Source organism: Micromys minutus, assembly GCF_963924665.1.
Source record: "Micromys minutus genome assembly, chromosome: 9".
Taxonomy (NCBI): Eukaryota; Metazoa; Chordata; class Mammalia; order Rodentia; family Muridae; genus Micromys; species Micromys minutus.
In genome coordinates, this window is record NC_137978.1 from 66,970,753 (window position 1) to 66,994,326 (window position 23,574).

The 23,574-nt window shown below is 45.3% G+C and overlaps 1 protein-coding gene across 1 annotated transcript in view; it reads left to right on the plus strand.

Annotated features, from left to right (window-relative positions):
- Positions 1–14,105: 14,105 nt before the first annotated feature.
- CFAP74 (cilia and flagella associated protein 74) overlaps positions 14,106–23,574 on the plus strand; it is a gene marked incomplete at both ends in the record, with an annotated part of 50,031 nt that continues 40,562 nt past the window's right edge. The window contains 6 exons of the mRNA XM_080921884.1: positions 14,106–14,172; positions 16,472–16,547; positions 16,663–16,806; positions 17,756–17,854; positions 19,207–19,311; positions 22,940–23,113. Coding sequence (XP_080778010.1) covers positions 14,106–14,172; positions 16,472–16,547; positions 16,663–16,806; positions 17,756–17,854; positions 19,207–19,311; positions 22,940–23,113 — 665 coding nt within the window. The remainder of the gene's footprint in view (positions 14,173–16,471; positions 16,548–16,662; positions 16,807–17,755; positions 17,855–19,206; positions 19,312–22,939; positions 23,114–23,574) is intronic.

The window sequence follows — 23,574 nt, forward strand, 5'->3', positions numbered from 1 at the left end:
ACGCCCGGCTCGCACGCGGGAGGCTTCTGCGCACCGCATAGCACCCGGTGGTAGCTCCGCTGCGCTCCTATAGCCTCGCACAGCACGTCCTCTCCATTGCTGTCAGAAGTTAGGCTGCCCAGACCCTCCTCTAGCTGTGGCCCTTGCTGTCTGCAAACAGGTTACTCCACGTGTCTGCCTGAAGAACAAGCGACCAGGACAGAAGACTTGGGTGGACTCTCTTATGCAGGTAGTGCAAAACCTCATCCCTGAGGCCCTGCTTGCTTAAGAGGTTTGTGAGGGTCTCAGGCTTGTGTTGCCTAGGCAGGGGGCATTCCTGAAGCCACCATCCACTCTATGCGGGGGGGAAAAAACACCTCCCCACGACCCATTCTCTAGACACCCTCCATCTAGACCTCCCTCGTGAGAGAGGAAGCTGGTAGGCACTGTTGATTACATCTCTGACCGGCGCCGAAAACCCTACTGACCAGAGAGGATACTGATACCTGAGTCTGGATGGTCTTAACCACTGAGCCAGCCATCTTTCCAGCCCAGAAAAAGATGTCTTATCGAGTTTCTAGCACAAGGAACTCCTTGGGTATTTTTAATTGTTTTGTTTTCATTTTTAAGACAGGGTCTGATGTAGTCCAGGTTGGCTTTGAACTTGCTGAATAGCCAAGGATGACTCTGAACTCCTGGTCATTCATCTGGCTTCCTCTCAGGTCCTGGGATCACAAGCTTTCAAAATTTTGTTCCTAGCAATATTTCTGAGTAGTTTCTGAGCTTTGGTTCCCTCCAACACATATACACATATTGGTTGTGTGTATATATTTTGAACACTAGTTATAGGTCTGTCTTTACCTCTCACCTGGGTTCTACTCAGGGAATCAGGAAAGACAACTATGGAACTTGGTCCTGCATGGTTGTCAGTCTCAGGCTCTGTCTTTCTCTCTCTCTCTCTTTCTTCCTTTTTAAAGATTTATTTATTATGTGCAGTGTTCTGCCTGCATGTTAGAAGAAGGTGCCAAGATCACATGACAGATGGTTGTGGAAGCTGGGAATTAAACTCAGGGCCTCTGGAAGCCCAGTCAGTGTGTTCAACCTCTTAGGCTGTTTCTAACATGCCTGGCCTGCTTCTTCCTCTTCAGACACTATAGACTGTTCTTGTACTCTCTCCACCCACTCCCACTCTTGTTGTGAGGGAGAGCCCCCCTCACGGTCTACCACCTCAAAGCCTTTATCACAGAAAGGCTGTACATCTCAGGGGTGTGTACTCTTTACCAAATACCTAAAGAAGCCCCTTTCTAGGCTTGGTTCATCTAGAGTATGGATTGGGGGACCTGCTACCCTGATAGAACAGTAATGAGGCTGGGGCTGGTTCAGTGGTTCAAAGCAGTTGGCACTTTTTTTTTTTTTTGAGACATAGTTTCTGTGTGTAGCACTGGCAGCAGGCTGGGATTAAAGGTGTGAACCTCCACTGCCTACAGTTGCAGAGGAGCTGGGTTTGAGTCCCAGCATCCACATAACACTTTACAAACTAGTTCTGGGGATCAGCAGCCCTCTTCTGATCTTCTAGGGCACCAGGCATGCACAGTACACTTGCATGCGAACATTCACACACATAAAACTAAAATACATAAAACTCTAAACAATATTGATCATGAACATGAACACAGGATCTCAAACCTGCTCGTATATCCACAGAGTTAGCATTCTGCAGCGGCCGGCATCCATGGCTCATTTTCACTGCCAACTTGACTAGATTAGGAATGACGTAGGAGATACACCTTTGAGAGAGAGGAAGCTTCCGGACTGCAGATACAATGTAACCAGCTGCCTTGCTCCTAGTCTCACAGCCCTTGCTGCTGAGTAGTGGACCTCCAGCTAAAATAAACTCTTCCTTAAATTTTCCTGTCCGGTATTTCATCAGAGAAATAAGACCACTAACGCATATCCACTACAACTTGACATGCAAAACTCTATCTTTTTCATCAGGTAGACTCTGTTGTTGAATGATCAAGGCAATGGCTCCTGCCTCTTCATTCTAGAAGGGTGGGAGGTGAGGGGAAGGTGTGTTGCTCTCCTGATGCGGCACTGAGCAGGAGAGCTAGACAGTTGAAAATTCTGCCTCTGTAGGCAGCCCCAGGAGCCATCGGCTCAGTTTATGCATGGATAGCAAAGCCCCATGCGGCACTGAAAAGCCACAGAGGTATAGTCTTCTGGGCAGCTCACTAATCATATGACTCACTTGCAGTTTTCTTTGCCTTAGATTTGGATGGTACACTTTATCGGTGTACCCAGCACATAGAAAGGGACGGTACAAATGTGAGACCTGGGCAGGGGAGCTGGCCTAAGTCCATTACTGCAGCAGGTTGGCCCCAGGAGGTGGAGGTGAGTCATACAGCCTGCAAGAGGAAACTGCAATTGGCTAAATTTAAAATCCTTGCCTGATGCATTTATAAAGTTGCTTTGCTATTTTCCTGGGAAAATGCACCAAACACAGAAAATGACAGTGATCCAACAGGGTCTCATCGAGCCTAGAGCGTAATTATTAATCTTCTGGTTTTCGGATAGAGTTGTTCATCTGGATAATCAGGAGAAACTTGGCAGAAAGGATCAAGAACACAGTACTTGGAGCGAACTAAACTTGACAGACTGCTCAAAGAAAGCATGCGGTCCACTCAGAAAAGGGTTTAGTTATTGCTTCTTCGGTGATCTCTATCCTAATCCACACTAAAGAGTTACCCAGGACACTTAGACACTTCTGCCCAGAACAAAACAAGCATCAAAGTACCATATTTGAATTTAGTGTAGAGAAGTCCAAATTCTATTCTCAAATTCTGTTTTGAAAGCGACATATTGAAGTATTTCACATGATAGGAAATGATGGACACAAATTAGCTTTCCTAACAAAAAAGCTGCCAATCAATGAGAAAAACTACACTAGATGTTAGCATACGTGGGTCTATGTCACAAAACTCCTAAAAAATGGCGGCTAAGGAGATCCTAGACTCAATAGAGGAGGGGTCAGACTGGAACTTCTGTGGATGCTCTTGTGAGAAAGGCTTACCATTGACCTGTCACCCAGACCTGGATTCTTTGATTATGTGTGCTGACGTCTAACAAGCCAATGAAGGTTTGCTAGCCAGGGACAGTTGTGAAATCCTGTAACGATAGCACTCAGGAGCCTGAGGCAGGAGGACTTCAAGACCCAACTGGTCTACATTAGCATGTCATCTTTTCCGACACTTTATAAATGGAGTCGAGTCACAAAGTATGAACTTGGTGTGGGTAGCCTTCCAAAGGTGCTTCCAATGGTTCCACTTTTGGTTACTAGAACCTGCTTCCCTTTATATGATCTGGACCCAGTGATATTCCTGAGGTGTTAAAAGAATACCTTGGTCATAAAAACCATTGGCTTAAGTCTTGCAGACGCATCTGCTGTTTCCATTCTTTGATGGAACTCCATACTTGTCGTGATTCTGACAGATGGCAGAGAAAGAAATGAGGGCAGCTTTGACATACTCACAGCCAGGAGGAACGGCAGCCCCTGTCCCCAGATAGAGGAACTGAATTGTGTCCCCTTCGTTCATGGAGCTTCAAAGTGGGTAGTGCCTGAATTACCTTGAGTTCCCTGAATCCCAGGTAACAGGTGACTGCAGAGCTGGGGACAAACATTAGTGGCTGAGTGAATCAGAATTTTGGCTGAGGATGGGGGATGATAGATTCTTACCCTTGCTCACAGAAAGCGCCCTGCCTTTGCCTCCTGAGAGCTGGGATTTAAGGTGTACACTACCATGCCTGGCCATCAGCATTATTTTTACTGCTCACCTGCATTGCCCTGAATGTACTTTAATTTGTTCAGCTTCCCACTTGTTGGCAATCATTAGGCTATTATGAGTAAAAGTGCTTTGAACATTCAAGTACAAGTCTCCGAGTGACCGTATGTTTTCATTTCTTTTTGGATAAATATGTAGGTGTGGGATTGTTGGGTTTTAGGGGGACAGATGCTTAATTTATGAAACTTTCAATCTGCTCTCCAAAGTGGCTGTACCATTTAGTGCTCCCACTGGCACCGTGTGTACAGTCTTGTGTTACCTCGCCTTCTCACCGACACTTAACATTGCAAATCTGTAATTTGGACCAATCTAAAGCTATGCAGCAGTATCTCATTATAGATATAATGAGAAAATTTGCAATGGCTAAGGTGCTGAGTACCTTTTTGGTGTTGAATTTCAGTTTCTTACTAAGTAAAACAATTAGGTTATTCGCCTTCTATTCATGGAACTGAGTAGTTACGTTTGTTTCAGATAGATGTTTTACAAATATTTTCACGCAGTCTGGGGCTTCTCTGTTTAGTTTCCATTTCAGCCAAACTTTTGCAGAGTTTGTTTGTTGTTTTTGTTTGTTTGTTGTTTGATTTCCAGACAGGGTTTCTCTGAATTGACCTAACTGTCCTGGAACTAACTCTGTAGACCAGGCTGGCCTTGAACTCAGAGATCCTCCTACTCTTGTCTCCCAAGGGCTCACTCTGCCGCTGCCCTGTTGCCCAGAAAATTTTAATCTTTATTAAATAATCCACATTATCTATTTTCTTTTGTTACTGCTCTGTTGCCTCAAACATGGCTGGGGCACTTTCCTTGGTAGAAGTTGGTAGAAGATGGACAGCTACACTGTCCATCCATCTTCATTATTCTTAATTTATTTTAGGGGCTAGAGAGATATGGTTCAGCACTTAAGAGCAAAAAAAAAAAAAAAAAGACTCAGATTCCCAGGGTCCACATGGTGGCTTACCAACATCAGTGACTTTAGTTTTAGGCGATCTGGTAACATCTTCTCACCTCTGAAGGCACCAGGCATGCATGTTGCACACATATGTACACAGGCAAAACACTCATTCACATGCAAAACATAAAAATAATAAGTCTAAAGATAAATTTATCCTTAGCATTTTATTTTAAAAAGTGTGTGTGTGTGTGTGTGTGTGTGTGTGTGTGTGTGTGAGAGAGAGAGAGAGAGAGAGAGAGAGAGAGAGAGAGAGTTCCAGTTCTTTCAGAGCCCAGAAAAAGGCATAAGATCTCCTGGAGCTAGAATTAAGGAGGGTTTGAACTACTGATCTTGGTGTGGGAACTTATTTGTAGCAATAAGTGGCAAGTGCTCTTAACCTCTGAGCCATCTCTACAGCCCCTAATTTATTTTTTAACTTGTAATTTTTATTTATACATATGTCTGTGTGTGTAGGTGTCCTCAGGGACCAGAGGGTGTGTTCAAACCTGGTGCTAAAGTTACAGGCAGCTGTAAGATGCCTAGTGTGAGTGCTGAGGACCAAACTTAGGTTCTCAGAGAAATACTCATAACCGCTGAGTACCATAGTGTGTGTGTGTACACACACACACACACACACACACACACACACACATATGCACACATGCACACACACACACATACACACACACACTTTTTAAATGTATGCTTTTTGAGACGGGGTCTTATATAGCCCAGGGCTGTCCTTAAGCTCTCTATGTAACTAAGGATAATGCAGAACTTCTGATCCTCCTGTCTGTCTCCCAAGTGCCAGGATTAATGATAAGTGCCGCCATACCTGGTTTATGCAGTCGGAGATTAAATATGGGGTCGTGTGCATGCTAGGCAAGCACTCTGTCTGTCAACTGAGCTACACCATCTGCCCAACCATTATTTTTTTTAAAACAAAAACAACTTTATTGCCAATGGTTTGTTTGCATGCCATAACATTGTGTTAATTTTCAACAGCCAGCTTCCTAGGGCATAGGTAGGTAGGTTATTGGTGTGTCTGTCAGTCTGTCCTTAGGTTACTGGTGCACCTGTCAGTCTGTCCTTAGGTTGTTGGTGTGCCTGTCAGTCTGTCCTTAGGTTGTTGGCACATCTGTCTGTCTTCCCTTAGGTTACTGGTGCGCCTGTCAGTCTGTTCTTAGGTTATTGGTACACCTGTCTGTCTGTCGTTAGGTTGTTGGTGCATCTGTCTGTCTGCCCTTAGGTTACTGGTGCGCCTGTCAGTCTGTCTTTAGGTTGTTGGTGTGCCTGTCAGTCTGTCTTTAGGTTGTTGGTGCATCTGTCTGTCTGTCCTTAAGTTACTGGTGCACCTGTCAGTCTGTCCTTAGGTTACTGGTGTGCCTATCAGTCTGTCCTTTGCTTCTTCTCAGTGTTTTCAGGATGTCTCTCCCTTGGATTGTGGCTCAGTTTCTCTTGGTGCAGTCTGTAAAACTGAGTCTTTCCTTTGGGTGTTTTAAGGAATTTTTATTTATGTTTTTATCTGTTTATTATATGTCTTTGTGTGACATTTCCTGGTTTATTTGCCTTGGTACTTGTGAAACTCCTTGGCTATCACAATGCTTTTCCAGTTTCTCAGGTCAAAGAAACACCCTGCTCTTTGTGGTGATGTGTGAATGGTTTGATCTGGTTGCTTGGTCCTTGGGAGTTTAGTACAAGTCAGTAGCCATATGGATTTTACTTATTAGCTGTCTAGAGGGTATATTGCCCCTTGTTGCCCTTGTGGCAACCAAGAGAGAGAATAAAATAAGGCAGGAAAAGTAATCTTGTTACCCTTTGGGGGAAACCTTGCCTATGCCTTCATGAACATTTTGAGATGCTATCTCTTTCTAGTAAGGCAGAGCTACCTTGGAATTCTGTGAAATCATTTTAGAAGAGATTGAACAGCCGCATACTCAAGGACACAAGGACGTCAGTGAGTGCCCACCACACAGGCCCAGGCACTGGTCACAGGTTAGGATTGTGGTATGGTTTTAGTAAGCCTGTTCAACAGGGACTCGGTCATTCCTGGAGCTCCCTCCTGCTCCGGCTTTGCTTGTCTTTTGCTCTCCCTGTTTGAGAGACCAGTGTCCTACCCACTACCAAGGTGACACCAGATTCCACAATGGTGTTAGCATTCTATCGATGACTGCCAGCTTTTCATGATCCCTCTGCAGGATACTGTTACAACTGAATTACAGGTGGAGCTTTCTCCTAGACCCATGAACGCACACTTTCCCCTAATGCCCATATCACTACGCCAGCCACCACTCTAATTGTTGCAGTAAAAGTATTACAGATTGGGCTGGAGAGATGGCTCAGTGGTTAAGAACACCGACTGCTCTTCCAGAGGTCCTGAGTTCAATTCCCAGCAACCACATGGTGGCTCACAACCATCTGTAATGGGATCTGATGCCCTCTTTTGGTGTGTCTGAAGACTGCTACAGTGTATTCATATAAATAAAATAAATCTTTTAGAATTTTTAGAAAGAAAAGGAAGAAAGAGGAGGAGGAGGAGGAGGAGGAGGAGGAGGAGGAGGAGGAGGAGGGAGCATGAAATCTAATGTATACCTGACAGGTTTGGCCAGCCCTACCTACAGAGGAGCACAGTATCCACTAGAGAACACTGTGAACACCTTTGTTAATCAGGGTTTCGTTCCTGTAACAAATACCAGATTACACTTTATACCCAAAAAACTTAGCATTTGGATACGGTTGCCTCTGTGCTCAGCCGGGGACAACCCAGAGAAAGGAGGCTCAGTTCACACTCTCCCACAGCGAAAGGTTACATACCGACTGGCTAAACTTTTCCTAATTGCTTTGGGTCAGTGTTTTATCATAGCAAACTAGGACATCAGCTTCCGTACAAAATGCTCTAAATTTATAAAACACCTGGGTTCAGTCCTCACCCCCCCACACACACACTTATACAGCATTGCAGTGGTATTTCTCAGGCTTACACTTCTGAGAGGCAAAGTATCTGAAGGGAGTACAGTGGTACCCCCCCACCAATCTCGCACTGACATTTCCACTGTCTCTGTGTTTATTTATTTATTTATTTTATTTTATTTATTTATATTTTTTTTTGAGGATTTCTTGACGCTGAAGGTTCTCCATCTCCAAGACAAAAACTAAAGGAGTTGTCAGTCATCCCTGAGACCTAGAGGAAAAGAAACATGTCCTGTCCACTGCTGTCCTACCTCCTGCCTGGACTAGTGACAATGCCCACCTAAAGGACCAAACACAACCCAAAGGGTCCTGTGGGTTATACAGAGGAGTCAGATGTCACCACCTAGAGGGCAGAACACGGGCTGCACAGGACCTGGGAGGGCTGGAATTCAGATCCAAGAGATGCAAGAGATTCCAACTTTTTTGTAAACGGTTTTTAAGTTAGCAGTTGGCCCAAGTTTCAACTGGCTTTAGCCCAGTAATCAAACACCTGTCCCAGTCTCCAGGAGAATCCTCTCCGGGCAGCCTTCCGCGACACCACTCCCCAGCCTCCCCCCCCCCCCACACCCCGCTGCTGCACTACGCCTGCGCAGCCACAGCCCTGCCTGCCACCCCAGCGCAGCCTTCCGTTGCCATGGAGCTGCGCGCCCAAACTACGCAGCCTCAAACCCACGGTGGCTAAGGGGCAGTCGGGCCGTTAAGAGGCCATCATCAAAGGCTAAGAAACTGATCCTGTGGGGCCAGTGCTGAAGAACCGTCGCCGAAGATCTGTTTTGGAGGCGACCTTGTTGCGGGGCCACCATCTAGGGGTCATTTGTGAGGGGCTGTTGCTAAGGGGACGGTCTTCAGGGACCATACTTGAAGGGCTGTTGCCGAGGGACCACCACCGAGAAGCCGTTCCTGAGGGGGTTCGACAACAGTCCAGTCCAGTCCTGGGGCACTTTTGCTGAAGTCTCATCGCTGAGGGACATCACTGGACTGGCCAGAGAGGTGGGTACTGGTGATGAGTTCTGCCGTGGGGCTGCACTGAGGATGCGCTGAACAAGGGCGGCTTCTCTGTGTGGACGCATGGCCATGAGTCACGTGGCTACCACAGCATAGGAAGAGGCAGAGTCAACCCTCTGGTGAAGAGCCACGCATGAGAGTCTGAGGGGTGCAAGTAAGAGTTACATTCTGCTCTTCCAGCCTGGCTTTACATACAGAACCTTTCGTTGCAAGTGGATATCCTTAGCTTGATTTTTCCATAAAATGATTTCTTTACCTGGGTAAAGATGCTTAGCAAAACACTCCCTGAGTAAATGTCTACTGTGGGCCAAGTGCTGAGCTAGGTAGGTAATGAGTGAATTGCTCAGGTACTCATGGGTGGATATTCTCTTCAGATACATGATGCCTAACTTCTTGTGTACAGTTTAAGGAGTGATTATCAGACAATTATCAAAAGCCCATCCAAGCCAATAAATAAAATCTTGTCTTCACCCATAACATAGTACCATCCTCTCCTGTTAACTATGAACAAACCTGTGATTCTGACTTCTCCTGTGTAACCACACACCTTTGCTCATCTTAGATTAGAAAATTATCTCTGAACAATAGGTTTTGTTAATAGGTTGATTGGTTTTCTAGACCGTGTTTCTCCTGGTAGCCTTAGCTATCCTGGAACTTGCTCTGTAGACCAGACTGGCCTCAAACTCAGAGATCCACCCACTTTTGCCTCCCAAGTGCTAGGATTAAAAGGCCTGGTCTACCACACCCAGTTTGGAGCCCTGTCTTTAAAACAAATAAGACAAACTTCGAGACTGACAGAATACATTTCTGTTATGTAAAGAATACAAGTTGGGGCACTTTGTTGTGGCAACCCTGGAAAAACACTGTGACAAGTGAGAGTTTCTGCAGCCCTCTCTTAAGGAGGAGAGAATGGTTCTCTCAGAAGAAAAGTTAGAGAAGGCAGTACACTGGCCCCAGAAATACCCAATGAACCAGTAAAAACATGATGTTCCATGGCTAAGAGGAACTGAGGTGGCTCATCAGCTTCCTTTGAGATGGAAGAACTATCTTGGGTTGCTTAGTGGAAGAGGGAGGCGGGAGAGAGATCATGAAGGGCTATGGCAAGACTGGCTCAGCTGACACTGCAGCTTTGAGCACATTAGATGAAGGCAGGTGCCAGGGGGCGAAGGCAGCTTTAGACAGAAAGTGAAAAGCCAAGAAACTAGACACATCCTCTGGTTTCCAAGAGGGTGCACACAGCCCTGCTGTTGCAGAACAACCTAGTCCTAATTTATAAGAACTAGCCTCAAGGTGCTGTGAGACTGAAGAGAAAGACAAATTTAGGGTTATACCAAGTACAGTTTAGTGCCAGATGCTGGGGGGACAGGAGCTTACAAATGTGGACCTGAATGGCAGCAGACCAGATGAACCCAAGTGTGTGTCAAAAACTTTGGGTCAAAATGAAGAGTGTATTTGTGGAGTAGAACAAAGAGCCAAACTTGCTGGGCGGTGATGGCGCACGCCTCCAATCCTGGCACTCTTATGAGTTTGAGACTAGCCTGGTCTACAGAGTGAGTGCTGGGGTTAAACAGAGAAACCCTATCTCAAAATAAAATCAGAGAAAACTCATTCTTTCTGTAATGTGCCTATTTGTCTTAAAATAGTACCTATAGTGACAATTTTGGGAGTTTTTGTTTAAAAAAAAAAAACACAGAACTATTTGAGAATATATTTCTTGTTTTAATCCCAGGTGTGGGGTACAAGGGCTGCTTCAGACTGTCCACCGCAGCTGAACGATGATTTACCTCGTGCTCTAGCAGGGGTGTGATGTTGCCAGCTGCAGCTGGTTCCTGTTAGTGTGTGAGTGTGTGAGGACTTTTCAGAGGCTATCATATAAATGTTAGAGCCCTGATAGGTGGGTAATTGTTGTTGGGTTGTTGGTTGATTATTGGCTGCTGTTGCCTGCTGTTAGTTGTGGTTTGTTAAGCAGGCCAACACAAAGAAGAAACAACAAGAAATTAGATATCCTGACACGAAGATCAAACTTGCCCCAAGGAACTCGGCACCCCTAATCAGCAGGAAGAAGTCTAATGAGAACATCACCCCCTTTCCGACCTTATTCAGAGATCTCCTTTCTTCTCTTGCTATCCTTCTTTCTCTCCCATCTAGTGTTAGAGGGTTGAATGGGGTAGAATAAAGAACCCACAAAGTAGCCAAAGACTGGCTACAAATATCAAAGCCGGATACAGTGGCACACTGTTGCTATCCCCAGCTTTCAGGAGGTTGAGATGGGAGGACTGTGGATTCAGAGCTATAATGAAATGCTGTCAAAAACGGAGAGGCTCAACTGGGAAGTCGGGGACATCCCTGAAGCAGAATCTGGCTATAAAGTCCCAAGTAAGACACCAGTGATCTTAGCTACTTATGCTTTGCTGAGAAAGCAAAACAGCCAGGGCTATTTGGAGAACAACAGAAGTATGACTCAAGATAGGAGTTCTTGTATTGAGATGGTTCCACACATACCTTCAGGTACCATGGCTCTGCATGCCTGAGACTCAGATGCCCAGCCTCTGGAGTACAGTTCTCAACCTTCTTAACTCAGCAACCCTTTAATACAGTTCCTTATGCTGTGGTGACCTGCAACCCTGAAGTTACTTTTTTTTTTTTTTTTTTTTTTTTTTTTTTTTTTTTTTTGCTACTTCATATTCCTAACCCTAATTTTGCTACCATTGTGAACCGTAACGTAAATATCTGATATGCAACCACTAAAAGGGCTGAGACCCATGGGATTGAGAACTACTGCTCTAGAACAAGATAAATTTGTGTTGTTTTAAGCCACCGAATACATGGTAGTTTATTTAAAAATAATAGGGAAAGTGAAAAGTTTGTTCCATCCTTGGAATGCTCCTAGTTCTTCTGTTCTCTTAACACTGTGGAGCCTTTTCACTGTTTTTTTGTGGTCCCCAGTGCCTGATGACAGCTCACTATAGCTTTGGTTTGATGTTACCTTATTCCAGAACATGTTGAACAACTTTTTTCTTCCTTCCTTCCTCCCTCCCTTCCTTCCTTTCTTTCTCATCTTTCTTTTTCTTCCTTTTTTCTTTTGGTTTCTTGAGACAGGGTTTCTCTGTGTACCCTGGCTGTCCTGGATCTGTAGACCAGGCTGGCCCCAAACTCAGAGATCCCCCTGTTTCTGCCTCCCTAGTGTTGGGATTAAAGGCATGCACCACCATCACCCTGCTCAACTTTTCTTAAGTTATAATCAGATAGTTTATCATTCAGATGATGACTCCATTAAATAACACTAAGAGAACAACTGTACAGTCAGGGATGCTGATGACCTGAATATTGCTGCCTGCATGTGTTGGCTGAATGTCTTTTATTATAAAGTGCCTGGTAATGAAGCTTCTGCCTGATGGTGACCCTTTCAAGTTACTGGTTGTAGTTATCCTCTGCCCCATAGCTTTTCTCCAAATCTCTTTAGGATATTACATATCAGAAGTTTTAAATTAAAATATAGGTGACTCTGCCAGCATTTTCTCTCATACCTAATATGTTTGGTGTCTTATTTGGGAACCTTGATGTCACAACCCCTCTTGGCCACTGCCCACTGTGGTGGTTTCACTTTTCACAAATGAGCTCTTAATCCACATGGAGCTGATTTTCCAGGAAAGGGTCCAGCTTCTTAACATGCCCACTGAAATATACCCAGATCAGCTGGTGAGCAATCAGATTTTTATACTAAGAGGCTTTACCCCTTAGCAACCAGTTTCTAGGCCTGTTTCTCTGTGCACAATACCACTGTAACTTTGTAACTTTAGAATAAATACCTGCAGGACACTTACTGCTCATTCTCTTTCAATACTAGTGTTCTTTGTTCCTCCACAACTATTTCAGAATTCACTTGGGCTAGCTTCTGATTTATTTTCCTTAATCAGATACACATAGGCACCTACAAATGTTCAGACTCTTGCTGAGACTTAAGCTGTTTAGAGAATCTAAAATTGACTTACTGACTATAGGACATCTCCAGTGTCGGAACCTGAGTTTCTTTGTTTTCTTGCTTGTGTTTTTTTTTTTTTTTTTTTTTTTTTTTTTTCCCCTTTTGCAATTATTTTCCCTAGAGAAAAGTCCGGAATCACCAAAATCAGGAGAAAGAGGCTGGGGAGATGGTTGAACTGTTAAGAGCATCCATGGCTCTTGCAAAGAACTGAAGTTTAGTTACTGGAGTCAATTTGAGGCCATTTACAGTCACTTGTAACTCTAGTTGCAGGGAATCTGAAACCCTCTTTGGCCTTTTCAGGTACATACATACACACACACACACACACACACACACACACACACACACCCCGAGAGAGAGAGAGAGAGAGAGAGAGAGAGAGAGAGAGAAAGGAGGAGGAGGAGGATAATATGAAACCTAGATTTCAACCACTCTTCATCAGCAAGATCTGTGCTGTCTTATTCCTGTCCCAGCTGTCCCAGTGGGGCTGTCACATTGTGAAGATAACTGGCCACACTCTCTCAGCTCTCTTTGAAAATGTTGGTACGTACCTTTGTACTTTTAGCCAACTCACAAAACCATTTCAACTCTGACAAAATTAACAGTCATTTGTCCATAAAATCCCACACCTGTTGCTAATTTTCGGTAACTATCCCAAGAATCTCATTTACAGTTGTCTGCTTGAGTCAGGAACCAAACACAATCTTCACAGTACACGTGGCTGCTTTGTCTTTGATCTGAGAGGCATCCCTACCTCTCCTCTTATTCTGTGATGATTATTCGTTGAAGAAATTGGGTCATTTGATGCTTTTTTATTTTTAGTACTTTTCAAATCTTTGTGTCTGTGTGTATGTGACAGAACGTGTGTGGTTGGAGAACTACTTATGGGGGATGAGTTCAGGTCCTGGGGACTGGACTCAGATTGTCAGGCTTAGCAGCAAGTGTCCTTACCTTCTGAATCATCTCAGCAACTCAGATCATCCATATTAGGTGAGAGTGAACAGACAGGTTTACTCACCATTTCTGCATCTTGTTTACAACATGTATTAAACAGCCTTAACCTTTTGCAAGTTTATAGTGTTACCTTGTTCATATTTAGGACCTCTGTCTTCTGGATACAAAGTTCTACGAGTGTCTCCTCTGTACTTATTTTTCCTTAGTTTCTAGCTTATCCACTTTCTTAATGGATATTAATATAAGAGAAAATTTTTGTACTTTTGAGTCATATTGTGTAGCCCGGGATACTCTCAAATGTCTCTCTTCTTCAGCTTCCTGATTTCTGGGACCATGGGTGTGTGTGTCTGCACCCTTAAGTTATTAGAAACATTGAAGTTTTTTAATCAATAATCTTGTTGATGTATATTTTATAATACTATTTCACAGTTAATTTCTGTTTCCCAGTATGGAAGAGCCTGCTGTCCAGTTTTCTGATGAGGACCTTGTGGACAACTTCCCTACCATGGATGATGGTAATAGAAACCTTTTCCCAATGCAGACTGTTTCAGAACAGGGAAGACAGTGTATTTCGGGCTGCCCTTTATTCCAGGGAAAGTACATCTTCTAAGTTAATTTCTCAAACATGGAGTTCTGCTATTGTTTTCAGTTGAAAAATAATAAATAGTGGCTGAGAATTTGGACGTGGCAATCCATATTTTTTCTAGTTTCCAACACTACCACTAATAAACTGATTACATTTTAAATCTTAATCCTTTGAATGTGACCTATTTTTCCTTTTCTGGAATGTTTTACCATTTCTCTTAAAAATTTCTGATAATCCAAACTTTTAAGAGATAAACTTGGTTTGGCATCCCTTCTAGCCTACATGCTTGACCCCCTGGCCCTGCTTCCCCCTGGCCCTGCTCCCCCCTGACCCTGCTCCTCCCCTGGCTCTGCTCCCCACTGGCCCTGCTCCCCCCTGACCCTGCTTCCCCCGACCTTGCTCCCCCCGGCCCTGCTCCCCCCAGCCCTACTCTCCCCTGACCTGACCTTCCTTCCTCCTGGGTTTGTATGTTCCTCTCACCAATTGCTTCTTCCTCATCCTCTTTGTGGTGGTAGGCTCTGGATTTTTGCATTTTCTTTTCAGTAATTTTCAATAAGGATATGGAGATAACCCATAATTCTCCATGTTTTTTAAATGTCTACAGGGGTGTTCTCAAAAAAAAAAAATTACGGGTTAGAGGGACTGAAGAGATGGCTCAGTGGGTAAGAGCACTAACTGTTTTCCAGGGGTCCTGAGTTCAATTCCAAGTAACCACATGGTGGCTCACAACCATCTGTAATGGGATCTGACGCCCTCTTCTGGTGTGTCTGAAGACAGCTACAGTGTACTCATGTATAAAATAAATCTTTTAAGAAAATAGGGGTTAGAAAGATGTCTCAGAGGCTTGCTGTACGTACTGCTGTTGCAGAGAGCCCAGGTTCAATTCTCAGTACCCACATGGCAACTCACAGATGTCTATACCTCCAGTTCCTGGGAATCTGCCATTATTTTCTGGTTACTGCAGAAGTACTTACACAAGGTGCACATGCATACATGTAGGCAAACATACAAAAAAACAAAATTATGTTTTTTACTTTGTGTGTGTGTGTGTGTGTGTGTGTGTGTGTGTGTATGTGTGTGTGTGTGTGTGTGTAGGTCAGAGGACATCCTGCCTAAACTGCTTCTTTCCTTCTAATATGTAGGTTCTGGAGTTTGAACTCAGGTCATCTGATTTGGTACACGGGCTTTTTTACCACTAAACCATTTAGCTGGCCTTCAGGTTTTTTAAGAACCCTTCTACATTTACACTTACTAGAGATTCAGAGAACTTTTATCACTTCTTTGCACCCACATTTACTGTTTTATACACACACACACACACACACACACACACACTTGGGCCAGTCATGGTGACACATGCCTTTAATCCAGTCTCAGAGGCAGAGACCAGTGTATCTCTGTGAATTGAGGTCAGCCTAACCTCCATAGCAAGCTCTAGGGAAGCCAAGGCTACACAGTGAGACTCTATCTCTCTCTACTTGGTAGCCCAAAGCAAGGGGGAACTGATGTGAGTTCAAGATCAAGCTAGGATACAAAGTAAAACCCTTCTCAAACAAAAACAAGTCATAAAACATAAAACTGAGTTGGGCTCAGTGAAAACATCTTTCAAACTCCAGCTGGGGCAGGAGGACAGTGGTAAGGTCAAGTCTTTTTAAAGCAAAGCACCGTTGAAACACTTCTAAAAAGCAATGATGACCTATATACTTGAAACAGTAGCTGGTCCAACAGAGAACAGGTACAACATGGCACATGTCCTATGGCCAGTACAAACTCCACCAAACAGTGAAAAGAAAAAGGAAAGCCAAGTGTTGGTATTACCATGGAAACTGGTTAAGAGTGGCCGAGGGTGCCCAGAGTTCCCCGGACATGTGTGTGTATGCTAATGTTTTTTTCACTTTTAAAAAGTATTTCTATCTTCTGATAATATTTTTTGTTTTGTTCTGGATTTTGAGGCAGAGCTTCACATAGCCCAGGATGGCCTCGACCTTCCTAGACCTGACCTGGAATTCCTTACTACAGACGGCTGTGAGCCATCATGTGGTTGCTGGGAATTGAACTCGGGACCCCTGGAAGAGTAGTCAGTGCTCTTAACTGCTAAGTCATCTCTCCAGCCCCAACCTGGAATTCCTGCTTCTGCTTTTTTTCTACGTGCACTGGAAACATAGCCCCACACCACCCCTCTGACTATGTTGTTTCTGTTTTGTTTTGACTGTCTCCTTGACTTCTAGAAAGAGTCCAGTTAGAGGATCTGGAGTTTGAGGTAGAACGGCCTCTTGAGAGAATAGAGGACGATGGTGGCAACAGGTAATTCATTGAGATGTGTCCTGTCCTCCTCTGAAGGAAGGCTGTGGGGCTGCGGGTGGAAAGCAGCCCGGGTGGCGCTGGGTGTGTGAAGCAAGTGCTATCCTTTTATGTCAAGTTCGGCCAAGAATAAGTGCACAGTTGCTGAGAAAATGAAGAAGACAACTACTAAAGACCGAGTCCAGGCGTTTCACCTTCGGAAGAGCTTGAACCTCTTAGACAAGATGCACGAGGAAAAAGACGTTTTCATCCAGAAGACCAAGTGAGCCCACACGCTGAAGACCCGTGCCCTAGCCATACCTCTGTCACACAGCACCTGTCTAGGAGGTCCTGCCTTTTGTTTTCTTGAGAGCTAAGTGTGAGAGTCTTGCCAGAGTCTTTACAGGGAGCAACCTCACAAGCTTGAATGGAAGTGGCGCCCAGGGCTCCACCTCCTTTCACTCTCCCTCAGTCCAGACAAGCTCCCAGAGAACTAAGGTGCTCTTGGGTTCTCCGTGAGCATTTTGTTTCTGCACGTCTCAGGTGTGACTGAGGCCTTAGTGGATAGCCTGCTGCTTCTCAGGGTCCTGCTGGCCTTGGCTCACTGGCATTTGACCTGCCAGAATAATCAGCTGAATACTGAGTGTGTCACACACACACACACACACACACACACACACACACACACACACACACACACACACACACGGGGAAGTTGGAAACTAGTAGGAGGCAGGTGTCCCCTTACACCGCCCCTAGATGGCTGCGGTCTGCTTTTCCTGCTGAGTATGTGCCAGCATGTGCTGTAGCAGTGATTCACGTGCTGAATCAGATGCTTTACTCTTCTGTCAGCATCTCTAAAAAATAAAAGCATCTTTCTTCATGACATTAGCACAGGACATCACCCGTGGGTATAGAATTTTACCCAGCAGCCATCGGTGGCTCTGTTCTGTTGCTTCCCGCTGAGGTGAAAGTGCAGAGCAGGAGTGTTTACACAGATTCACTAACTGCACTTCCCACGGCTTCCTTTGGGAGACACTTACAGGACTAGCCCCTTTGGCAGGGTTTTAGAAAACACCCAGTCATGTGACTTGATAGTTCAAGACCCCTAGGAAAATAAAGTATTGTTAGTCCTTGGCCTGAACCTTAGGCTTTCTCTCTCCCTGCCCCTCTGGCTCCCTCTGAGGCTAGAACCTTAGGAAAACATGCTGATTCTTATTTCGATGTTCTAGAGGGGAGCTGCGCATCTGTCGTCAGAGGATGGACCTCCTCGCCAAACAGCAGGAGAGCTTGGCGGCTGAAATCGCCACAGAGAGAGACGCCAATAACATGTAGGTCATCCTGTGACCTACAAGGAGGCTGGACAGCCAAGTGTGACCGTGATGGCCAAGACAGTGTCATACTACAGAGGTTTATTCCCTCATTCACCGAAGAGTAGTGTTAAGTCCCAGCTGGGTTGAGATAGTCAAAAGGCAAATAGCATCTCTCCAGGTGGTAAAGTGATAATAGAACACAAAGAAGAAATGTCAGTCAGAAGCTGGACTCCGGCCCCCATGTGCAGAGCAGTGTAGAGCATGCCAGTTACCCCAACACAGGAGAACAGAGACAGGGGGATCCAGAGGTCTGATAGGCTGTGAGTTACAGACTCAGTGACAGAGGCTGTCTCAAAAGTGTTAGGCAGAGAATGATTGAAGAAGACATCTGATGTTGGTGTCTCAGCCCATGTATGTACACACGTGACCAAGCACATGCTGGTACACACACAGGCATGCATACACGCAAGAGCTCAAAGGGAGAAGAGAAATGCTAGTATAGGATGCTGTGGTCAGGGAAGAAACAAGGCTGAGTCCTTGCAGCTCCTGAAGTAGAAGTTGTAGCATTGGTCCCTGGTGGAAATGGCTTCTTTGTTGACTGTTTATATCTGCTGACTTATTTATTTAGAGACAGAGTCTAACCCTGTAGCCCATCCTATCCTCACATTCATAGTCCTCTCCCTCACAAACCCCAAGCACTAGAAGTACAAGACTGAGCCACCACACGGCTCTCTGTGAGATTAAAAACTCCATCTGATTCTGTGATCAGCAGCTCAGTGTCCACAAATAGTGGATCAGTTACAGGACATGTGCACACCAGCACTACACAAGTGCAGGAGCATTCTTCATCCATGTCCCCTGGCCATGACCTCAGGCACTTCTCAAAGACAAGGCAGAGATACCTGCTCACCCCTCATGAGGGATTGCATCTGGTAGTGTGGTTGGGCCTCAACAACAGTAGATGGCCCACTAAGAGCTACACAATAGGAAGGAAGAGGAGCAGTGAAGACCCAGATGGTTCTGAGGCAGTGACAGACCTTCGGAGTGTTTTGGAGAGTGTGCTAGTCCTTCCTGAACTTAAGGCCTGACAAGTAGGACTTCAGTTTCTAGTTTCCTAAGAGAAAGTGAGAAGCCAGTATCAGACCCTGGATAAGGCCCTGCCATGGTCCTACTTGCCCAGCTGGAAATGGGTGTAGGAAGCACCTTACTTGACATCACAAGATGTCACCTCTGGTCATCTGCTTCAGATGGATTTCCTCCTGGGTGAGGGATGGCCAAGGGGATGCACCAGGCTGTCCTCATAGCTCTCTCTGTCAGTAAGACCACTGTGCTGACCTGCGGCCCACCTCTGTTCTGTTGCTGTTCTCCAGGGCTGCTATTGGCCGTCTCCAGGCTGCATCCAGACGCCTGCAAACAGAGCTAGAGAATGAGAAAGATCTGCAGTCCAAAATCACAGCCATGCTGAAGGACAGCGAGTAAGTTTGCAAGAGCCTGGAAGTCAGGCTTCCTAAGCTAGCCAGAAACTACAAAGTTACCACCTGGCTAACTTACCCAAGACACAGACCTCAGAGCAGTTTGTGGGACAATTCCTGATTTGAATATAAAGGATACTTTGCTTTTAACTTTCTAGATGTTTAGGCATTAAAAGGTGACATGTTAAAGCAGCTGGAAGGAAAACTTTCCACACTAAGTTGTTTTCAAAATCCTTACTTCTGTTTATAATCTTCAAAACTATATAATCAGCTTCTTCCTCTTTTCTTATTTCCTGTATTCTTGGGCAGGGGCGCAGTTTTGACATTTGGGGGCAGATCATTTGAATAGCATACATACAGCCCTAATTCGATCCCTAGCATTGAGGGGGGAAAAGTGCTTTCAACTTTTATAGAATAATCCTTGAGAGTCTGGGGGAGACAGCTGCATGATTTTAAGTATTTTGCCAGTTGGAGTTTAGACTGCAAACTAGACATGCCTCTAGCAAGTCCACAAAGAAAGGGATTCTTTGGGGGGGGGATTGACAGCACACTGATAAAACCAGCAGGGGCTCTCACTACATACAACCCAGTGAGCCACAGGGCTGCTACCCAGCTCTGTGTCCGGACCACAGAGCTCCCGTTAATGACAGCAGATCAGGTTGGACAGGAGACACAGGGACGACCAGAGCACTGACTGTGAGCAAAAATGGCTGCTGACCCCTGCTGACCCCTGCTGCACACTACAGTCAGACCAACTTGTCACTTTCTTCCTCGGTGGACCTTGAGCCTTACCACTCTGTGACTTGCACACAGTATGGTTGGTCACAGTCCAAGCCAACACCTTATGACTCCATACCAACATAAAATGAGACAAGTCCATGTATGGCTGATAAGTGAATGTTTCTACTGTCTTCTATTGACACCTGGCTGGCACTGTGCCTTCTTTCTCTGTAGTACAGAAACCAGAGCAGGTGAGACCCCTGGAGGTCCTGCCTGAGGTGCTGTAGTCATCTGCTTTTATTTATTTATTTTTACTTTGAAACAATGTCAAACTTATAGAGGTAATTTTCAATGGCTATGGCATCTCCTGTCCCCAGTGCCAGTAGCTTCCTTTTCCTTTAACACTTCTCTTGCTGTGACCCCCTCTGACCACAGAGATGACTGAAATGAAGGTGTCCGGAGATGTACCTATTTGTGTAGGATCTGATAACAGTGCCACTTGCCCTTTGTCCTATCTGCACTGAGACACTCGGAGTGAACCCCCGCTCCTGGCCAAGCATGTCCCCCTGGCCTCTCTCTGCCTCTTAGGATTCCATCAATACAGAGCCCCTCTCTAAAGGTAGTGTTTCCCACCTGTATCCCTAATGTCACAGGACCACAATGGCTTTGAGTATCATTGGAGCTGTTATGAAGGGAGTGGTCCCCTACCCAAGATAAAACTTCCAGAGCATGTTCTCCAGATACATGGCTCCATTCTTCTTTCTTCACCAGCACTGCAAGTATTTGAACTGCAGCACTTCACCAGTATTTCCACTCCATCCAAATTTCCTCCCATTACCGTGGGACTGACAGAAGAGAAAGACCAGACTCGGCTCCACAGTCATAATTTAAAAAAAAAAAAAAAAAATTAACAAAAAAAGAATGGAAGGACATTTTCTTAATTTATTTAAAAACCCACAGCTCTCAGCTCACCGGGACGATGTGAGGTGTTTGCTTTACTGTCAGATCGGCAAAGCTGGGATACTTCTTCCCAGTGTTGTGTGGTGACCCATGCACTTCTGTCATTAGCTCTGGTCTGCCAGCGTCTTCTGGGCAGAGCTTCTAGCAAGGCTATCCCCAGACAGAGCAAGGCCCCGGAAGATGATGCTGGGTAGCCATGGTCAGTGTTCTGTAGCATACCTAGAAGTGTCAGCTGGGATGGCTCGAAGCCATACTTGACTCATTAAAAGAGGCACACGGATACATGGGCACACGGATTCCCACATCCTAGGAAAGACACTTCTTTCTTGCTTCTCATCCCAAATGAAAATGAGCTGTGGAGCTCCTGGACTTGTGTTAGGAACCTGAGGAGTGCTGTGTATACCACAGTCACCAGAGATGCAGGGCTTGCTGACAGTTGATGACAGAGTCAGGCAGATCCCTTGTTATCTAGATACACCCTGGGCAGAGCTGGCTGCTACCATTCTCTGAGCCCCTTCCTAAGCATGTTTGAAGACTTGGGGTGTTTCATGGTAGCTCCAATGAACCCCTCAGAAGACATTTTCTAAATCTTTCTTCAGGCCAGGTGTAACTTTAATCTTTTCAAAACCTATTTTTTTATTTTAAAGATTTATTTATTTCATGTATGTGGGTACACTGTAGCTGTCTTCACACACACCAGAAGAGAGCATCAGATCCCATTACAAATGGTTGTGAGCTACCATGTGATTGCTGGGAATTGAACTCTGGACCTCTAGAAGAACAGTCAGTGCTCCTAACTGCTGAGCCATCTCTCCAGCCTTAAAGCCTATTTTTAATGATGGTTCTTAAATGTTTTAATCTCTCTTGTAGCCCACCATCCTCCAGAGGTAGTGGGAAAGAAAGGATATGGGGAAGTGGACCTGTTTAGAAAGGTTCTTTAGAGCAAATTCCATCTGTGTTGTCTGGAAATTGGCAGTTCAGTTCACAGGTCAGCAGTGGCGTCTCGATCCACTCCCAAACACTTCACGGATGCACCAGCAGTCCAGCTCGGTAGAGTCAGGACAGCAAACAGGAATCAGCAGCAGTGGCACTGCCCAGCAGAGACAGCCAGGCCTCAGCCCGGCAGGAGTCAGCAGGAGTGACCTGGAGGTTCTCAGCTGTGCCTCTCTCAGGGAAGTGAAGATCAGTGAAGACTCAAGACCAACAACTGTTGCACAGTCACCTGTACCAGCAAGACACGCTCTGTCTGTGTCACTCCATGGAGTCCTATTTATACCCTCTAGACATCACGTGTCCTCCATGTGCCTTGCCTCAGCACAGGTTTTACCTTAGCACTGGTCTTGCCTCAGCACATGCATCCAATCAGCCATGGAACTGGCAAGAAACTACAGCACAACACTAGAGTTTTTGGTGTGTTTCTCTCTGTGGCATCCCAACAAATGCATCTCAACTATGCAGTGTAAGACAGACCAATACCAGCATGTTATTAGCAAAGAATCCTTTATCATGTGTCCTTTCACGTGTTTGCTTTAGCGGAACATCTTCTCCCGAGTCTGCTTCAGCTAACTAAATGTCCCTTCATAAGTCGGCCTTAGCCTGTGTGAAACACTTTAATGAAACGTGTTTACCCCCAACAAAACACCATTTAACTGGCTTTCCACAGAACCCTTAAGTTTCTACTTCAGTTACAGAGCTCTGGCCAGATTTAATGTGATGGTGATTTTTCTCCTTTATAGAGACCAGGTAGTGAGACCTCATTCTCTGGTAACAGAGCCTAGCATAAGCATTAGAGGAGGATGCTGACTCCTCATTAGTGGCGTCTAATATCTGCCTAGAGTGTTTATCAAAAGACAGATCTTCTCACATCCCCAAATGAATGCTTCACAGCAGGGTGGACACAGGTCTTCAAATCCTCAGCTACTATAAACAACAAATGGTCTATTTTCACAAGGAATGCCATGTGGCACATTGAGATCCAGAAGGGGCAATTTGAGGATGTCCGGAAACATCATGAAGAAGAGGCAGCAGCTAGACAGAGGAGCCTTGAGGTACACTCAGCTCAGCAGCTTCAAAAGGAGAAGGAAGCTTTGGAGAAGTCAGATAGGAACCGCTTGCTGAGGGCCCGGTAAGCACCGCCCAGACCTGGCCCTGGCCAATTCCTTCATGTTCTACTCCTAGTTACTCTAGAACCAGCTCACAGTCCCCCCCCCCCCACCTTTGCATCTGTACCATGGTCTTGACAGTTCCATGTTAAGTGCCCACAATCACCACTGGCCTGCAGTCATCAAACCCTCTTTCTGCATGTTCTTTTATCCCTTCCAGCTGTGCTGTTCTCTGGCTCCATCACACATCTGGATACCCCTTTGCCTACATAGACCTTGGAGTGTTCAGTCTCACTAAGGTGTTTCCTATCTCTGCTTAACCGCTGGTCCAGGGACTTTGAGGCTACTGGACTCTGCTCTCTCAAGATAGAGAAGCCCCTCTTATCTCTTTTTACCACCATCTTTGCTGGTCTCTTCTCCTGTCAGATTCCTGCCCAGCCTGGGTCAAACCCTGTTTTTGGTGACTTCCTCATACCAAAGCCCC